Here is a 17,992-nt window from a genome sequence, read left to right on the forward strand (position 1 = left end):
GACATGCTATATAAAAGCTTCATACTGACATACCTGGGGTGGCAGGAATTCCTAGAATCTCTGTGCAGTGTTTAGCGTATTCATCTGCTGGGTCAACAGATGGCTTTGTATGCAGTGCCTGGTCAACTTTGCTCAAAACAATCTGACGGAGGGTTAAAAGGCCTAATTGTGTAAGAATATTTAATTAACTATCTTCAAAGTAGCTGGAGTTTCTTTAGCACCTTTAATTTAAAGATCTCAACATGCATTCTAAATTATTAGAATTTTAACTATGGAAAAAACTTGGAGGTATGTCATTTCCATCTGAATTACTTCAGTTACAAAAAGCCGAGGAGCATATTTTTAATAAAGGAATTCTCATTACAGGCTCCGTCTTTTCAAATGTTATTTTCCTCACAGATCAAAACCGAAATAAAGCAGATATTTTAAAAGCAAATTTCGGTATTTAAAATTATATTTTCAGCTGTCTTCACTTCCAGTATACCACTTCATTCAGGGTTTTCACAGATGATAGTAAGTGTATCTACCCTAAGACACTTCAAAGAACAGCAAGAACTGCTACTGCAGCTGCTGTAGGCTTTTTTGAAGAAGTTACAAGATGTAAACCTTTACTCAGATGAAATGCTTATGTAGCTACAGTGCCTGTAGAGGCCAGAAGGACAGGAACTTCTTGTTCAGGATAGGGAAGCAGTATGAAATAAACAGCAGTGTTTTAATGACAAATTGTCATTAAAATGGGTAAGACTATGATATTGGGGGAGTCCTGATTACAGAGACAGAGGGGTGAGAGTGACAGAATAATGAGATAACAGGTAATGACAGGAGATCACAGTCTTGGTTTGGAGATACATGTAAGGTGCTACAAGATGTGGAAGGAGAAGAGAAATAGGACCTTAGGTTGGGAAGGCAGTATATCTGCTGTGAGGGTGGAGAACATGGACTTAAGGTTCTGGAATGAGAAGTTAAGAGGTTGTTTGAGCAAGGCATGACTACAACACCTCTGTCTGGGATATGCTGTGTATGTTCAGTACATTTGCAAACAGCTTTCATGCCTGTCAAGTGTCATGTGCAAATCAAATGTAGACAATATATGTAGAAAATACAACACTATATTCATGCACAGTGCCTGCCCTGGGCTACCCGAAAAAACACCTAAACCAGAGAAAACTCTTCCCTCACCTCCCCCCAGTTTTAAAAGAGTGAAGTTGGTAGCTAAAAGAGTCATATGGAGAGAAATGCAAAAGTATTTTAGTCCTGTGGGTAGCCTGGAAAATCAGAGCTGCTACAGTTCCTGCAAACAATGGTATCTGTCATCATAGCCTTTCCTAATCACAGAATGGTTTGGGTTGGAAGGGACCTTAAAGATCATCTAATTCCAACCCCCCTGCCCTGGGCACGGACACCTCCCACTAGACCAGGCTGCTCAAAGCCTCATCCAGCCTGGCTGGATAATGGTGTTATCCACGCAAATAAACCTAGAAAGATGGTGATAAGTGTACACATAGAAGAAATTTATTGGGCTTGTTGTATTTGCCTTCATTGTTTCCCACCAATTTTTTTCATTATATATTTTTATACATAAACTGGGGGGGGAGAGGGGAGAGAGATACCTGTATTAGCCAGTCTAGAGGCAGCAAGTTTCTCAAGGAGAGTGTCTGCAACACGGCTCTCATCTTTATAATGTCTTGACATTTGCTGTAGTGGTTCTTTTTCCCACACCCAGTTCTCAAACATTTGTGAAGGTACTTCTACAAAGTCTGTTTCCACATTAGTTCCACTAAACCTAGCAAAATCAGTCTAAAAGGAAAAGCCACTGTATTAAATGAAAATTGAAGCAAGGATTTCTAGCAAAATATAAACTTTCATATACCAAAATTTCAGTGTTAATCACAAAAGGAATCATTTGAACAGGTCATCAATGATAATAAAAAAATTAATTTTAACAAAAGGAAGGCAAAAATTCAGATATAGGACTATTGCCATTCAAAAAAATCGATTACTCGGTAGTTATTTACTGCATTCTCTACTGGTGTGAAACAGTACTTCAGTTTTCTTATTGATTTTTACCTTTTAGGTTATGATAGCAATACAAATGTTTCCATGCTGTCTTATGACAATGATATAATTTGTAATTTGTTATAAAATTTTGCTATATTACCCCAAAGTAAAATAATAAACTCCAATTATACACTTGTAAAATTGCTTATTGTATTACAGTCTACTGCACTGATCCAAAGATTTTACTTGACCAACTTATCCAAGCTTTGTCCTGTCTGTCTTCATTCATAAGACATATGGTTTACATACAGCATAATTTTTTTAGCCAGTAATACATGGCCTGAAAGAAATGAATCCTAGCAACTTTTTTCATGAAAAGGTCTCCAAATCTGACACAATCACTGACAGAAGAATCTTCCTTCTGAAAGCCAAGCACACTAGAGCTTTTTTATTTTTCACTTCAGTATTACCAAACACTTCATGTTCAAAAAGCCTCTTTCAGATACTAATTTTGAAGAATTTGTACAGTTAAAAATCTTCATTAAAATATATTCCAAACCCAAAATATTTCTAAAAAGAAACAGTCACTTTTGAAAGACAGTTGTTCAAATGCCAACAGAAATTACTTGATCTCACACCACACTTGTCTTGTAATAAGTCTACCTCCTCTTGCTGACCCAATTTTATTGTTCTTCTCTTCTCAGCAACATTCTGACAAAACATTTCAAGAGCTAAAAGAAAAAGATACTTCTCTGTTTCCCAAACACCCTCTTTAAGAGCTCTAGATATTCTTAGGTTCTGTCCTCCATTGGGGAATAGATGCCCAGAGGAGTACTGGCTTTTAAATTTACTTTCTTGCAGGGTTACAAAAAAAAAAAATGCATGTGTAATATAGGACATATGTTGAACTGACAACTGTCACATGCATATATCTTTCTTGCATGTCTTCAGAAGAACAGCAGCAAAGGAGAAAAACATTTGCCTTCATTTACACTTGTGGGTTACTCAAATCCATAGCTGTCACAGCCCGGCCCTTCTTACTGTACTTGCTGAATAGCAGGTATGAAAAAAAGCTAGGAGGCAACAGTTGGGAAAAAATGGTGATAGAAGTGGCTAGAGCAAAAGGCAAGAGGAGTGCAAGATTTGGTTGGCCTCCAGATATCCTCATTTACCCATACACGAATGAACCATGCTAACAAAAAATATTGAGACATTTGGTTTAGGTACTTGAATAACTTTCCTTCCCTAATGGCATAAACAGATCCCCTTCCTGCCCTGATATCTCACTTCCCAGCAGATCCCCAGTACATTACAAGGAGTATCAGTCTCCAAAAGCCGACCTTTACCAGCAGCTCACAGATTCCCACCCAGTCTGATCTCTGTGTACCCTTTGAATTTCTTTTTTTTGGTTTTTGAGTTTTACCATGCTTAAACAAATCATCATATGAAACAAGACAGTACTTTGCACACACGAATCCTAGAGGACAGGGTGTTCTTATATGGGACTAGCAAGTTATTGCAGATATGCAAATAACAAGTTACATAAAATACAACAGCAGTAAGCACAGTACCTATGCATGCAGAAAGCCCCCCAGCAGTGGGAAAGACCACTGGAAGGCAGGCCTCCCTGACTTGAGAGCAATTCCACAGCAAGTGAAGTACGTATGCATTGGAATTGTTGTCTTGTGCTGCCCAGAAGGGGCTAGGCAAGACCCAGGCACATCCTCATTGGCATCAAAATGTTGCGGTCAATTTTGTACCAATGCTGAATGTGTCTCATTTATAAACATCTTCCAGATAGTTCAAAAGAAAAAGATTTTAGTTCTCAGTTTCTCAGCTCAGAAATACCTGTCTCAGGCTGAAGATGATCAAATAATCAATATATTTCTACTTTCAACATGATGCAAAAATATCTAAGCAAGTCTAGCTATTTGTTCTGAAGTTTGCTTGAATGTAATTTGTCTAATTATGGGTTTAATACATGGATTTCTATGACTTTGTCTCTTTATTCTGCAGTCCTTGTCTCTAGGCTCAAGGTCAAGAATTAGAATCTTACGTGTGCCATATTTCTCTGATTTTATTAGTTGGTACTTGTTTATAAAGAAGATGAAAGCAGTGCTGCATAATGTCTGGCTTTGTACATAATTGTATGAATTTTTGGGTGACTAAATACTGAAACTTGTCTCTCTCTGAAACACAAAATTTTCTTTATGCCAATAATAAATTTATCATCTGGCAGAATCAAGTTTTCATGTAAGTAAAAATTAAACCAACAATTTCAGAACTTTATTCGTATCTTGATGCAAAATCTGCAGACTAGCTTCTTTCTGGTCACTGTGAGAACCCTGACTGTCAGATAGGAGAGCAGAAAATACAATGGCTCAGGCAAGTCCTGTTTTATGCTTTTGGTGTCAAGTGATTGCTCCCGAGAGTCCTAAATGCCAAAATGCTGGAGGTGATCTGGATCCACAAATCATTTGCATTCCTAGGTACAGCAACCTTCTAAGATCTAGCAGACTACTAGAAGTAATAAAAAGCCATCTGACAGCTGTAACAGAAGCCACCACTGAGCAACTTCTTTACCTTACACACGGATCTATTCACTCGTCAGAGGTACCTGCATGGCGCAAATGCAAAAGTATATGTTCCTATGCAAATATTTTTCATAAGAAGGTGTATTCATTGCTGTAGTTTTAAATAAAAATGAAAAACAACCACCGTCCCTGCCTGCCACTTTGAAAATTCATCAAAAAGCTGCATACGTACTAAAATCAGAAACCACCAAAATAGACTTATACCTTGCTTTGAGACAGTGGAGAAATAATTGTTACACTGGAATTGAAACATCACTAACCTGTGCACATATCTGATGCATTACATGACCAAATTCATGGAAGTAAGTCTTTACTTCATCATGTTGCAGCAATGATGGGCGACCTGATGCTGGTTTTGTGAAGTTGGTTACCAGAGCAGCTACAGACATCATTCTGCTGCCATCAGAGAGAAGACAGCCGGGCTGGAGACCAAAACATGCTGCATGCCCATATTTTCCCTCTCTGTATAAAAAAAATATATCAGACACTATCTTCAAACCACAAGCCTGCTCACCAGAATGGTGAAGACTATTCAAGAACAGGGACAATCAGTCAGTGCATCTTTAAAGCTTTACACAAAGAAATTACATCTTTTCATGACTTCTAAGACTCACTAAGTTTAAGATTCTGTTAAGAGCACAAGGGGAAAAACACCCAGTACTTAAATCACATCAGTTTAAGAATCACTGCATCATTTACAAGAATCTGATTTTTACTTAAATACTCAAAGTATAGACGCTTTAAATGTCAATTCTATTTTAACCTGCTACTGTAACAGGAAGGGCAAAGTTCTACCCTCTGAAGCAGTACTTTTTTCTTTCATTACAGAAGACAAAGAAATATATTTCACTGTATTTTCAGTGTGATCCAAAAGTTTAAAGAAAAATTATTTTGAAATTCTTGCCCTAAACCTGAGTAGTTAACTGGGTAATTTAGTCAGAAGAGTCTTACTAACAAATAGTTTCAGCAGTTCACATGACATACAGAAAGGGGGAAGCAGCTGAAGAGGATAACATGCCTATCTTGAAAAGAACAATTTATGTACTACTGTATTGACTAATCAAATTTTCTTAATGCAGAGAGGCCTTAAGTCAATTTATATTAGAAAAAGGTATCAGCCAATTCATAAGTTGCTAGAGAATAATTAAAAAAAGAAAACCTAAAAACAGTCAAAAAGGACTAGCTAAGAATAAATCCTGTCAAATCAGTCTAGTCTCCTCATCTCTGACAAAACACAGATGATGTTCTAAATAGCTACAAAGACAGCTGGACAGCTACAGAGGTCAACCTGGAAGTACATTTCAAGGCATGCTCTATAGGAATCTATTCTTTGTCCTGATCTATTTGATATTTTCTTCAGCAGTCTGGACAACAGGGTGCAAAATACACATATAAAGTGTAAAGAGGAACTGTGAGAAACTAAGAACACTTGGCAAACAGGAATATAATTGATCTTAACAGACTGGAGTAACAGTTCAACATAAATGAAACTGAAAACACAATATTACAGTTAGGAAGGAGAAAAGTTGATGGGGCAAAAAATTATGGACAACTGACTAGGCAGCAATACTACAGAAAATGAACAAAGTAGTAATTCTTCATAAACCAATATAAGCAAGAAACACTGTAGTACTGCAAAAAAAAGTGTAAACAATCTGAAAACAGTCCAGAGGACAACTTAATGAACATAGTAATAGTCTTGCCAATGGGACAAATATTTACTTCCAAATGCATTTAATTTCAACGACACCAACAACCCACTAAGACCAATTCCATCTTAAACACGTAAGTAAAACATAAGTCGTAATTACCTTGGGTAAAGGTCCAAATAGAACTGCCCTAACATTTCTCCTGTTGAATTATCCTTTACTGTATAAAGAGTAACGCTGTCATGCCAAACATGAGCACTTTCTACTTTCTCAAATACAAGTCCCAGCAGCTTCTGGTAAATATTCAGTAAGCCTTCTGTAACAGCCTCAATTGGGAAATATTCCTTTAGTTTTTCTTGATCTATGGAGTACTTCAGCTCTTCTGTTTTGTTCATGTAATAATGAAGATCCCATGCATTGATTCTTCCATCATAGTCAAAGTTTCTTTCTTTACACTCCTTTTTCTTCAAATCTAGAATGAATTTCCTTTCTTCCTCAACCAATGGCTTTAGCTTGTTACTCAAATCATCTGAAACAAAGATTGTCTTGTAATCAACTTCTGTGTTGCTTACTATAACCTGTCTTCCTACAAAATACACTCATAACTTTAAGCACATGCCCCAAGAGTGGACACTGGAGTTTGCTATTTGTTGAATAACAGTGAGCAAACTGTCTGCTTTCTTGTCTTAATGAGGTTTAATTGCAGGCATGTTATAAATAATAGAGGAGTCCACATAGGCCTAGCAGTACTGTGGAGGGTTTTGGTAAATTTTGACTTTTTCAAAGACATCAGAATGGAAAGTAACACCAGTCCTATAAAACAACAACAGATTAAAGAGTTCTTGGCTATACAATAGCTAGCTTCTAGTCTACCAAAGCCACTGGTTATTAACCTCTATAATTCCAATTTTTTCCAATATAGCTTTTCTTGATCAAGAGAGGGTCATAGCACTATGAATCCAATATATTGAATATAAAAATATTTAAGCTTACTGAAACTCCCATAAAGTATAAACTGTCCTTATTCTCTTGTATTTCTGGACTATCAGACACTTTTTTCTTCCTTAAGAATTCAGGTTAACATTCACTATTGGTATCTAGAGTGTAAAATTCAGGAATTGCCACCCCTGTTTCTAGGCAGGCTGTAAGGCACAATATGCATTTACATGACTGAGATCCTGTTTGCAGCTCATATTATGCTAAATTTAGAATATGTCATACAACAGAAAGCTTTTCTTCCTAGCTGTAAGATCAGCTTATGAACATTGATTTAAAAAATGAAGCAAAGGAAATCACACTGTCATGGCTGTAGCTGAGGATATATCAAAAGAACTAAATTAAAGCTGACAATTAATTTGATGAACACTCTCCCTCTACAAGAATTACTATGAAACATGATATTTATGAATACAAAAGTTTACGATCTCATACTGTAAGAAGTTAGAGTCACAACAATAGCTTCTAAATTAATTAACCTTCAAAACAAATGAAAAAACCACAATATTATATAAGCCTATTTAGAATTACAAAAATATAATGGATAGAAAAGAGTCCAAACTACTTAAAAAAATCAGGTAAATCTAAGATTTAATTATAAATCAAAATTAACATTGACAAACATATGAATAATTGGTATTGCCAAATATGGAGCTAAGCTCATACCACAACAGGAGAAATGTGTCAGAATTATAGGTTAATTAAGAGGCACAGGTGAACCTCTACCAAACAGACTTTATTGCTGTACGAAATTATTTTTGGGGGTTTATTTATATGATATATCAATATACAATCCTAAGTGGTCTCTTAGGACACATTAATAAAGGAACACATACTATTCTGTGGAACTACATAATTCCAGAAAGTAGAGGTTAAGTCTATGCACAAGAGCGAGCCCACTGAGATTCAACAGGATGACTATAAATTCATAAAATGGTCTGTTTAAAATTTTCAAGGTATCTCTGTTTTCAGATCAAATTCCATTAGAGGGGTTTTGAAATCCAAATTTAATCTATCATTCCAGATTTATTTTTTTAATTCAGATCATGGAAGTTGCATCATCACAGACTGTAATGCAGTTGTATCACAAAAAGACACTAAGGCTACAGAGGCACAAAAAAATTGCAGCTAACCTAAGGGAATGAAAAGCTGCAACTGTGACGCAGCCTCTTGAACTGAAGAAATTGCTTAGGCTGCACATTATTCTGGTTCTAAATTAGCATAAGTGCATTTTGGGGCAGAGAAAGACAACCACTTGCCTATATTTGCTGTCACAAAGCAGTTATTTTCAGATTTGTCTCGTGCTTCCCTTTTTTGGAGTAATTACATTTGTACAGCTATGGTCTAAAAAAAAAATAATATATATACATATATGCTAGAACAGAGGCAACAGAGTATTCCTTTTCTATTTAAACATGATGGACACTGTGACTTATGTATTTAAATTTATCTTGGCCAAGGAGTTATTTTGCCACACCAGATATAAAAGTATTGTTTATAAATAAGAACAAACCTAAGAAGGCTGTTACGTTATCTGTGCTCTTTGCAGTGTTTACCTCCAGAACAAAGTTGGCATGCGTATTATAACCAAGAAGCTCTGCTACTTTTGCCCTTAGTGGAAGCAATTGCTGAAGAATTTTTGTGTTCTCCTAGAAAAGAAGAGAGGCAAATTTGTAGAGTGAAACCAGAAAACGCATGCAAACATAAGAAACAGCAAACATTTAAAATAAAATATTTTTAGATATAAATATAGGATAATGTAAGTTTAGCTAGATTCTTGCAATTCTTTTGTCACAGCATTTGATTGCAGGTAGCTAGTTTTCTCATTAATCTGAGTCATTACTCTCCCTATTACAATTTATCTGTTTATATTAATCAAAAGATATACCATTTCTTTTTAGGATAATAACAAATATTTGTTGCAAAGAGTTTATTTCCTTTATCAATCATTTAAATGTGAAAGATAACAGGGAAATGGCTGACAGCAGGCTTAATTGCTTATTAGATCGTGAAGACAGACTGCAAAACTACTGTGCCAACATTCAAAGCTTGTTCGCAAATTTCCCTCTCTTGCCACTTTGACAATAGAGAAAGAGATCTGAAACACAAAAACGCCAGGCTCTGACCTAAATGTGGTGGAGGATCCTTGGGAAGCTGAAAATGTAACTGTGCTAAAGGTTTTCCCTGAAAAATCTCACTTTTCCAGAACTGGAGGGTTTTTTTTCCAAGCACTACGTTCAAAGATTGTCCCAGTTTTAACAGCAAATCCCTCTGACTTGCAGAGTGTTCAGTTGTTGGTGCCATTTTATCTTATCTTGTACCCTTCACATTTCCCAGCATAAAAGCTCAACCCTGCCATTGTTCTCTAATAAATGGTTGGCAAAACTGCCTGAATGAGACTCCTTCTATCCTCTTATTTTTGTACCTGTCTAGATGCCTGGTCTCATCAGTGTTAAACACATTATTTGTGAAATTATTTCTTCTTTTTATAAAGTATGTTTCCAGTTAGTTTTCAGATAATTAAATCAGTCTTTTGTAAAAATGAGTTGTTTTTTTTTTTAACATGTCATTAAAATTCTCATCAATATGCAATGTGTTAATTTCACATCTAATCACCTGTATTTTATAATTAAAACGTATGCTTAAATAACATCCCTCATTCTGAAGAATCCCAAAGTACTACAGAAGCTACGATCAGATGTCCTTCTCTGGGAGGAAAGTAAGTAGCTGCAGAACACTGTAGGGAAATTTGGCAAAAGAGCAAAATACTACTTCTATTAACAGCACCACTGAAACTTTAGGATATGTACACACACACACAGGTGGATGATCAACTTCTAAGGTCTTTAGATATCAGAATAAACAGGAACAAGGAACTGTTAAAGATTACACTGGGAGGTTTTGATTTTCGTAGTACTTGAGAGTATATTTGAACTCAAATCTAACATTTGAATGCCTAGCTCCATTTTTCAACTCTGCCTTTACCCTGTAGAACAGTCAAAATACAACATACCTCTTTGCATCTCGAATTAAAGGCAGATTCCATTTTTCTCCTGGTTTCTGAAATGCAGCACTTCTTCATGACAGGAAAATAGTGGGGATATTTTAAAGTAATTTTATATTTGTCTCCATCAGTCTTCTCTAAACTCTTAATAAAGTCATCAGGAAGGCCTTCTATAGAATGCAATTTAATAAACTATGTTTACCAGAATTATCCACTTCCCTCTCTTTTTGTGAGATTGTTGCATTTGTTTTGCTGCAATCTAATTTGACATTGGAAATCTCTATGGGAATAGCCCCTCTTTTTACAACTATTTGCTAAAGCTTTTTCAAATCACAACCATGCAAAATAAAAATTGGAAACACTTGTGATGAAAGAGAAATATATGTAAAGCTACCAGATAAAAGCTGAATATGACAAAAAAAAAGTCTGTGATGTTATCAAAGCGCATTTTATGCCATGCTCTTCAGATACTGAATCCCCAAATTCTCTGTCACAGTAAATCTCTGGATCAGTTTAAATCATTGAAGTAGCTAAAATACATTGTGGGACAGAAAGTTTTTCCAATAATTGCAATGTATATAATACACCGGGGATTGCCTCATGGTGGAGAACCAAGAAAAGAAGCTGAGAAGTGTAAAATTAAGAGAAAAAAAAAAGTAGAACAGATATGCTAACTTGATGCAAGGCAAACACTTCAGGAAGCACAAATCTATGAAGAAATCATGAACACCTGCAAAGGATAAGTCTAAACTGACTTTGGGAAAGGATTAAAAAGGAAACAGAGAAGAGCAGAAAACAGCCAGAATTTCACTTGATCATCCCTATCATTCACTGTGTCAAAAAAGATTACTCCAGTAAAAATGGAAGGTTGAAGAAATGGAAAGAACAAGCATACTACTCACCAAGTTCTTCCTTAGAAAATACAAGAAACGTGTTTTCTTCATTCAGGTTTTTGTTAAAGTCTATACACAGCTCACTCAATATTTTCTTCATTGTCTTTATTTCCTGTATCAGGTATAAACCGAACTTAGTGGAAAAACAAATATCAAACTTGGCAATTACTATCCTCCTCCACATGAATAGTATTTCACTTTTTGCACATAGGCTCTCTACTATCTGACAGTGAATTCCAGCACTGAACAAGTAACATGCGGCAGGTAGCGTCATGCTTCACCCTCCCTCAGTCTCCCTTTTGTCTTCCTTTGGGCCCTGAGAAACATCGTTTCTACTGCTCTGACAACATTTCAATTGTGTTCTCAACTCAGAGGGGACTGAACGCGTAAGTATATTCTCTGAATAGCATTATGTGCTAATGTTCAATTATTTTGTTTTATTTGAAAAGCCTAAATTACAGTTTTAAGTGTAAAAATACCCACTAAAATCAATGAGAATCAAGGGAGTAAAAATATATGCAACCTATTGAAAAAACACTCCTTTGAAACTGTACAGGTATGGCAAAAAGGAGAGAATATCCACCCCAGACAAGACCATTCCAAAATCTTTTTTAAAATCCTGATATTCATCCATCTGAAACAGTTTCTAATATATCTCATAGCATGTCTCTACCCCTTACTGTCAAGTTAACATAAACACAGTACTTACCAGTACAAGAATACACACCAAATACAAAACCTGGCAGAGATGATCATTAGTCAAGTTTTTACTTAAATGTAATTCAACTATTGTCTCCTTATAAAGTATTTCAAAATTCCTTTAGAGGCATCAGTTGCCCTTAAGCAATGCAAATACGCATGAAACCGTTCCCACTAACTGAAGGATGTGGCTGAAGAATGATTATTTTCTACAAAGGTCAAGAGTCACAAATCAAGATTGTTATACAACATCACTCAGAATTTAAAGAGAATCATGTCAGCATCTCAGATGCTGACAATTTTCCTTCATGATTTTCATAAGTGACAAGTGCTTTTACATGCTCAAGTAAATCCTCCCTTAATGGGGCTTGTGCTCCCTTTAAGCTACCTCAGGTGTTTTTAGTCAAAATGCTAAAATCTCAGGACACATTTTACAACACTGATTAATAATTGAAATTAAAATAGCTGGCTCTTTGTAATAAGTATACATACTTCTGAAGCTTGGACTCACAAATAACATTTTTGAGAGGTCTCTTGGCTAGGAATCTATCTAACTTAGGCATCCTCTGTAATCAGAATATATAACAAAATTCTTCCAGATAAACTTCTTTTACTCTGGAAGGCTAGGAGAGGTGATGCATACCACCCCTATTGACTGAGTACCATCAGTGTCTAACAGATTAATTTAAAAACCTTAAGGTGAATGAAGTTTAAAGGATGGATCTGGATCTAAGAACAGTTAAGACAAGAGCAGTAATTAAGCAGGTCCAAACGCACAAAGTTCAAATACGTGCTTAGTACAGCTATACAACCATTATTTCATCCCTTCAATAGTTTGTCACCTTTGCTTTATAAACTAGTAGTTCATATTTACATTTTGCACTTCTTTAGGAAGATGGAGTCCATTTCTTTTTCCCACTTGAACCGATTTCTCTAGATATCGCTTTGTTTCAGGCTTCACATTTTCAAGATTGCAGACTTGCTGAAATGACAGCACAGAATAATCAAATTTACAAGATGGCGTAAGAAACATACCAAGCATTAAAAGGGTCTGAACAGGGTTGTTCTTTAGAACACCACCATAGTAAAAAAAGAACATCCCAGATTTTAGTGTGAAAGACTTTCCAAAACCAGTTACCTTAAACAACTGCATTCTTATATTGATGTAGCATGGGTTTAAAATAATTTTCTTCTACCAAGTATCTCAGCACATTTACATGCTGTCATAATGGCAAGACCTTTTATTTTATGGTACAGTGCACTTAAGCTTTTTCTGTAGAGAAAGCTTTCTTATACATACTTGAAGAAAATTAGTGCTATAAGGTAACACTGTACCATAAAACTTTGAAGGATTAAAAGACCCCAAAAGATTAGATGTGTCACTGAGGGTTATCAGATGGCATAAGATTTGAGCATATACATCTGCTCTTTCAGAACACATCAATCAGTAACAACAAATAAAATAGTATTTCTATGTCTGTGAAATGCCATTATGAAGATTCTTGAATAGTCATTTCCTAAAGCAACCAACATTAAGATGCAAGATACTGGTTGTAACAGAACATGGATCAGTCCTGTAAGGGTCTTCCTTCAAACTGACTACAGCATAACTGTTTAATTCGGAAACTTGCCATTTTGTCCTAAGCTGAAAATAATGCTGTACACATTCCAATTTTATCTTCCCTCATCTAAAACTGAACATTTAAAAAAGGTGTTAACTTATAGTACTTGTTTAAAAGCATATATTCTATTTAAGTTCACCTTCAAATATGAAGCTGTTGGAATTCGCTCTGACTTGTCTTAACAACCGTCTTGTCAGCTTACCTACATACAATTAATTCTTGACTAGCACCTCTGAAAAGTAAGGACGTTGAAACATGCAAATTTTATGAAAGAGTTACACAACTGTGTACAACTGTCAACTAATGACCTGCCAGTGCAAATTACCTCTCTTCCTTAAAAAGAAAATATAAGACAGGAACCTAATTGTATTCTTAGAGAAAATAAATAAGAATAAAAACTCTGAAACAGATATTTTCCCAACTGTAGTTTAAAAATAATCCACACAATAACACATAAACTATGTCTACTCCCACCAGTACCCTACATATAGGATTAAAAAATTAGTGAAGATTGGTTTTTAGAACCCTGAAAGAGCTTAGAACAGTTTAGCCTTGTTTTAACTCCGCAGAGTCACAAGTCCCAGTAGCATTATGCTACAGTCAGACTAAGCATTAATACAATTGTGCCTAAAACTCTTACGCATATATCAGTAGTCTATATGCAAGAATTTTTAAGTCCAGTGAAATAAATGACAACAATCACTTCACTTTGTGATAAACTAACTTCTCTACAGCAATAGGCAGATTTATCCTAATTAACCGATATGTCATATGATGAATGATGAATTTTTTCTTTTTAATATTATCTGTCTACAGACGATTTTTAAAAGAATCCATACACTCAGAAAGGATGACCTAACTATTATAGGTCATCACGCAGCTGAAGTCAATAATGACTGAGCCATGTGATTGCATGGTGTACTTTTCACCATGAGTATGATTTTTTTGCAGCACTTGGCTGTTGTCCTTTTTTTTTTTATTCTTAAATAAAACGAGGTAAATGGTGGAAATCTCCTTTTGGAAGGCAAATAAGGGAAGAAAATCATACCCTCTGTCCTCTGCAAGTTAAACCTCACATCTCCATCTTCACGGGTGATAAATGCGTATGGCAAGCCACACAGAATATTTCACAACACAAAGATAAAAAGAATGCTATTACCCTACTCCCTGTGACACTCAGCCTTCCTCCTTTGCTTCTGGCAAAGAATACTCCCTGAAATGCTGCAGCTTCATGAAGATTTTTATGCTACCAAGCACTACATCTAGGAGTGTCAATGCTGTGATACTTAGCACAAAAATATCTGTAACAATCCAAATTTTCACATATTGTTTTTCCACTGGGCAACCCACAATTGCAGGGTTCTTTTTTCTGGCCTAAGACTAGTGCGATAGGAAAAGCACAACTTCAAAACAATAGAGGTGAAAAATGCAGATACTGTCACTACATTAACATTTATAGTGTGCTAACTGTGCCACAAGGCTCAAAAATAGAAAGGTCAAGAAAAAAACAGAGTACTCTAACCTCTATAAGAAGACACTGCTTTTATTACAGTAACAGTTAAGGACAGAGTATTGTGAAAAGTCTCACTGAGTTATTTAGGTATTCTGAGGAATCTCCCAGCCCCTCCAGTGGGCATATGGAACTGTCATGCTCCTGAAAATCTCCTGGACCCAAACCCAGCAAAGATTTTAGGAAGAAGAAGGGAATTCACAAACACTAATTTTAAGCCATTAAAGCCAGTGAAGATTCTTTTGGGAAAAAGGAGGAGAAAATGAAGTGTTCTTCATCGTTCTCTGGATGACTATACATCTCTCCATACACTTCAAAGAAATCAATAGCTTCTAGTCTCTAGCCTTTGTGATGTTTATCTGCATCACAGACATGTTTAAGATAAGGATGATACACATTCAAAAAGACCTGTCAGATCTTTAAGGACAAGCAAGCGTATAAACCCTCACAGGCACAGGAGCCAACTGTGCTCCACGGTCATCTCTGAACTTCGGCCTGGTCAGGATGGTCTACATCATCCTGTGTTTCCTTGATCATTTCCACAATAGAAGTGCTCATTTCAAATATACTACATACATGAAATTTTGGAACTTTCCAGAAGTTTTAGAATGGTCATGGCTGATGATTTTATATATCGTTTCATAGTTGTTTTGGACAACCATGCTACCTTATTCTATGAAGAAATCTTCAGACAGAGTAAGAAACAAAACCTACTTAGAATATCATGAACAAAAACCGCAGCAGCTGTTTACATCAGGCTGTTTCCTGAGGGCGTGTGGGTGCAGAAGATTGGCAACATTCTTAAGCATGCCTCTGCTTGCAAACGTGTGTGGATGTTAGGAGTAATAGAATTTAAAACGATAGTTTCACTCCCAAATTCACCTTTTTTCCAAGTTTCAGACCCCAAAACAAAAGTTTTCTAAAGAATAAGATCTGAAGCACATTCAACAAAACAAATTTATGCAGGAATTTTTTCCCCTAATGTGTGGGGAAGAAAAAGAGACTAGATTATTTTCAGTGGTTGTTTTTTTTAATTAAATTCAAAACCCTCATACATCTTCCACCATCAAGAGTTCTTAAATAAAGCAGAATTTAGGAAGAATACTAAACACTTGTTAACTTAGAAGAGTTTAGGCCTCGTTAAAAGGAGGAAAAATATTCCGTTTGTCACTGATATCAAGCAGATTTACTAATCTTTGAGTGGACTGACTGTATGATAAATAACATGGGAATATGAGCGCCCTCAGTCTCCTCACCACAATTTAATCTGGTCCTTGTGCAGGATCATGAAACTGAATTAATATACCTGAATTATTAAATCCTCAGGCCATGAAAAACCTGATTTAATCAAAATGTTTTACTGGCTCATTTAAACCAATAAAATGATTTCAGCAAAACATTTCTGTTTGTGGAAGTCCTTTTTCTTTTTTATATATATGCTCCTGGAACCTGATTTTTCAACTAAGAGTTTCTAACAAGAGAAAACATTACAAATTTAGCAAAAATTAACAAAATGTTTGTGATTTGGAAATAGCAAGACTTGTTCAGTCTGGCACTATTAGCAATTTCACATCTGTACTACAGCAAAAACTGCTACGACTTTCATAGTTATTATTAATTTGACATAGGCTCAAAGATTGCATCTCTGGAAAACTAACACTAAAAGATGCTTGGATGCTGCAGCTAAGCCAAGAAAAATCTCCGAAAAATAAAATGGAGATTTAAGCAACAATTGTAACTGTTATAAAAGCCAAGTATTGCTGCAGAGGAAAATTAAGTAGGAAAGCACCAAATGAAAAAGATTTTTAAAAAAATATTATAAGAAAGTAATACTAGTGAATAACAGCAATCAGTTTTCACTAGCTACTATCAGAAATTCCTGTAAACTAGAAATACACAGATATGGCATATTATCCCTAAACTTATCTGTGTATACTACACTGGAAGGTGGTGAAAATCACAGCAAATAATAAATACATATCAAACCATTTAATTAATAGCAACAGAGCAGGGTGGTTGGAGAAGGCCCCTGTAAGGCACAGGGAGCCGGGGGAAGGGAAGAAAATCAATACAAGGGACTATCTACCAACACACAGCAGAAGGTCTTCAAAATGGGTCTATGAAATACCTCCACAAACACATAAACAACACCACCCTGCTAGAGGAGAACACTTGAAAATATGCCTAGAAAATACAACAATAGAAGACAATGATACTGGAAGGCACTTTAATAAAGTGCTACAAATATTATTCTGGTTCCCAGTTAATGCCGCAAAAAGCACAAATGACTCCAAGAAATAGTGCTCCAATATATTACCAGCATCACAAGGTTAAAAATTAGTGGGATTGAAAGGGAAGAGTCACATCTGAAGGATGGACAAACTATATATATATTTAGTTTTTGCATTAGATAGTTTCTTTGCATTACCTTTAAATTACACTTTTGGAGAATTATTACTAAATGTCACCAGATGCATTTGAACAAAACCAAATATTCTTCCTGTTTGAGCTACAAAATGAACAGTGCAAATGAAGAATACAAGATACCTCAAGGTAGGTGCTCAATTAGAATGAAAACTAAACAGAAACCAAAAAGGGATAGAAACAGTCCAACAGTAAATGTATCTTTTGACTTTGCTTTATTTTGAGACTTAAACAATATATGAGGAGCAAGTATACAATGTAGCTGTCTAATTTGCAGATCAAAAGAGGTAATTTTGGAGGTCCCATATAACATATAACTCCCAGTTTTATGTTCTCATTAACTTTTATAACTTAAAACTCAACTTTAAAATTTAAAATTCTCAACAACTTCAATAAAGCATAGTTTTGGACAAAAATTCAAAAGCTGTATAAGTCAACTTAAATATATTGCTATATTGTCTCTTTTCTCCCGCCCCGTCCCCATTGGTGATGCTCTGGACAAACCAGTTCAGGGAGCTCAACCAGCAGAAAACAATAAATTTTATTTTTCCTGACGGGTTTCCTCCTGCTAGTTTAGCTTCCTTGTACCAGCTCACTGGAAGA

General features: G+C 35.6%; 1 protein-coding gene and 1 long non-coding RNA gene across 3 annotated transcripts in view; one reads left to right on the forward strand and one right to left on the reverse strand.

Annotated features, from left to right (window-relative positions):
• Nucleotides 1-17,992, forward strand: part of LOC128902237 (uncharacterized) — a 38,747-nt gene that overhangs the window by 16,986 nt on the left and 3,769 nt on the right. The window lies entirely within an intron of this gene.
• Nucleotides 1-17,992, reverse strand: part of NLN (neurolysin) — a 36,570-nt gene that overhangs the window by 4,381 nt on the left and 14,197 nt on the right. For both annotated transcript variants that reach the window (XM_054184785.1, XM_054184786.1), the window contains 8 exons: nucleotides 12,708-12,815; nucleotides 11,144-11,246; nucleotides 10,251-10,411; nucleotides 8,751-8,886; nucleotides 6,404-6,770; nucleotides 4,853-5,054; nucleotides 1,611-1,797; nucleotides 34-162 (listed from right to left, as the gene is read on the reverse strand). In XM_054184785.1, coding sequence (XP_054040760.1) covers nucleotides 34-162; nucleotides 1,611-1,797; nucleotides 4,853-5,054; nucleotides 6,404-6,770; nucleotides 8,751-8,886; nucleotides 10,251-10,411; nucleotides 11,144-11,246; nucleotides 12,708-12,815 — 1,393 coding nt within the window. The remainder of the gene's footprint in view (nucleotides 1-33; nucleotides 163-1,610; nucleotides 1,798-4,852; nucleotides 5,055-6,403; nucleotides 6,771-8,750; nucleotides 8,887-10,250; nucleotides 10,412-11,143; nucleotides 11,247-12,707; nucleotides 12,816-17,992) is intronic.

Source organism: Rissa tridactyla, chromosome Z, assembly GCF_028500815.1.
Source record: "Rissa tridactyla isolate bRisTri1 chromosome Z, bRisTri1.patW.cur.20221130, whole genome shotgun sequence".
In the NCBI taxonomy this organism is placed as follows: domain Eukaryota; kingdom Metazoa; phylum Chordata; class Aves; order Charadriiformes; family Laridae; genus Rissa; species Rissa tridactyla.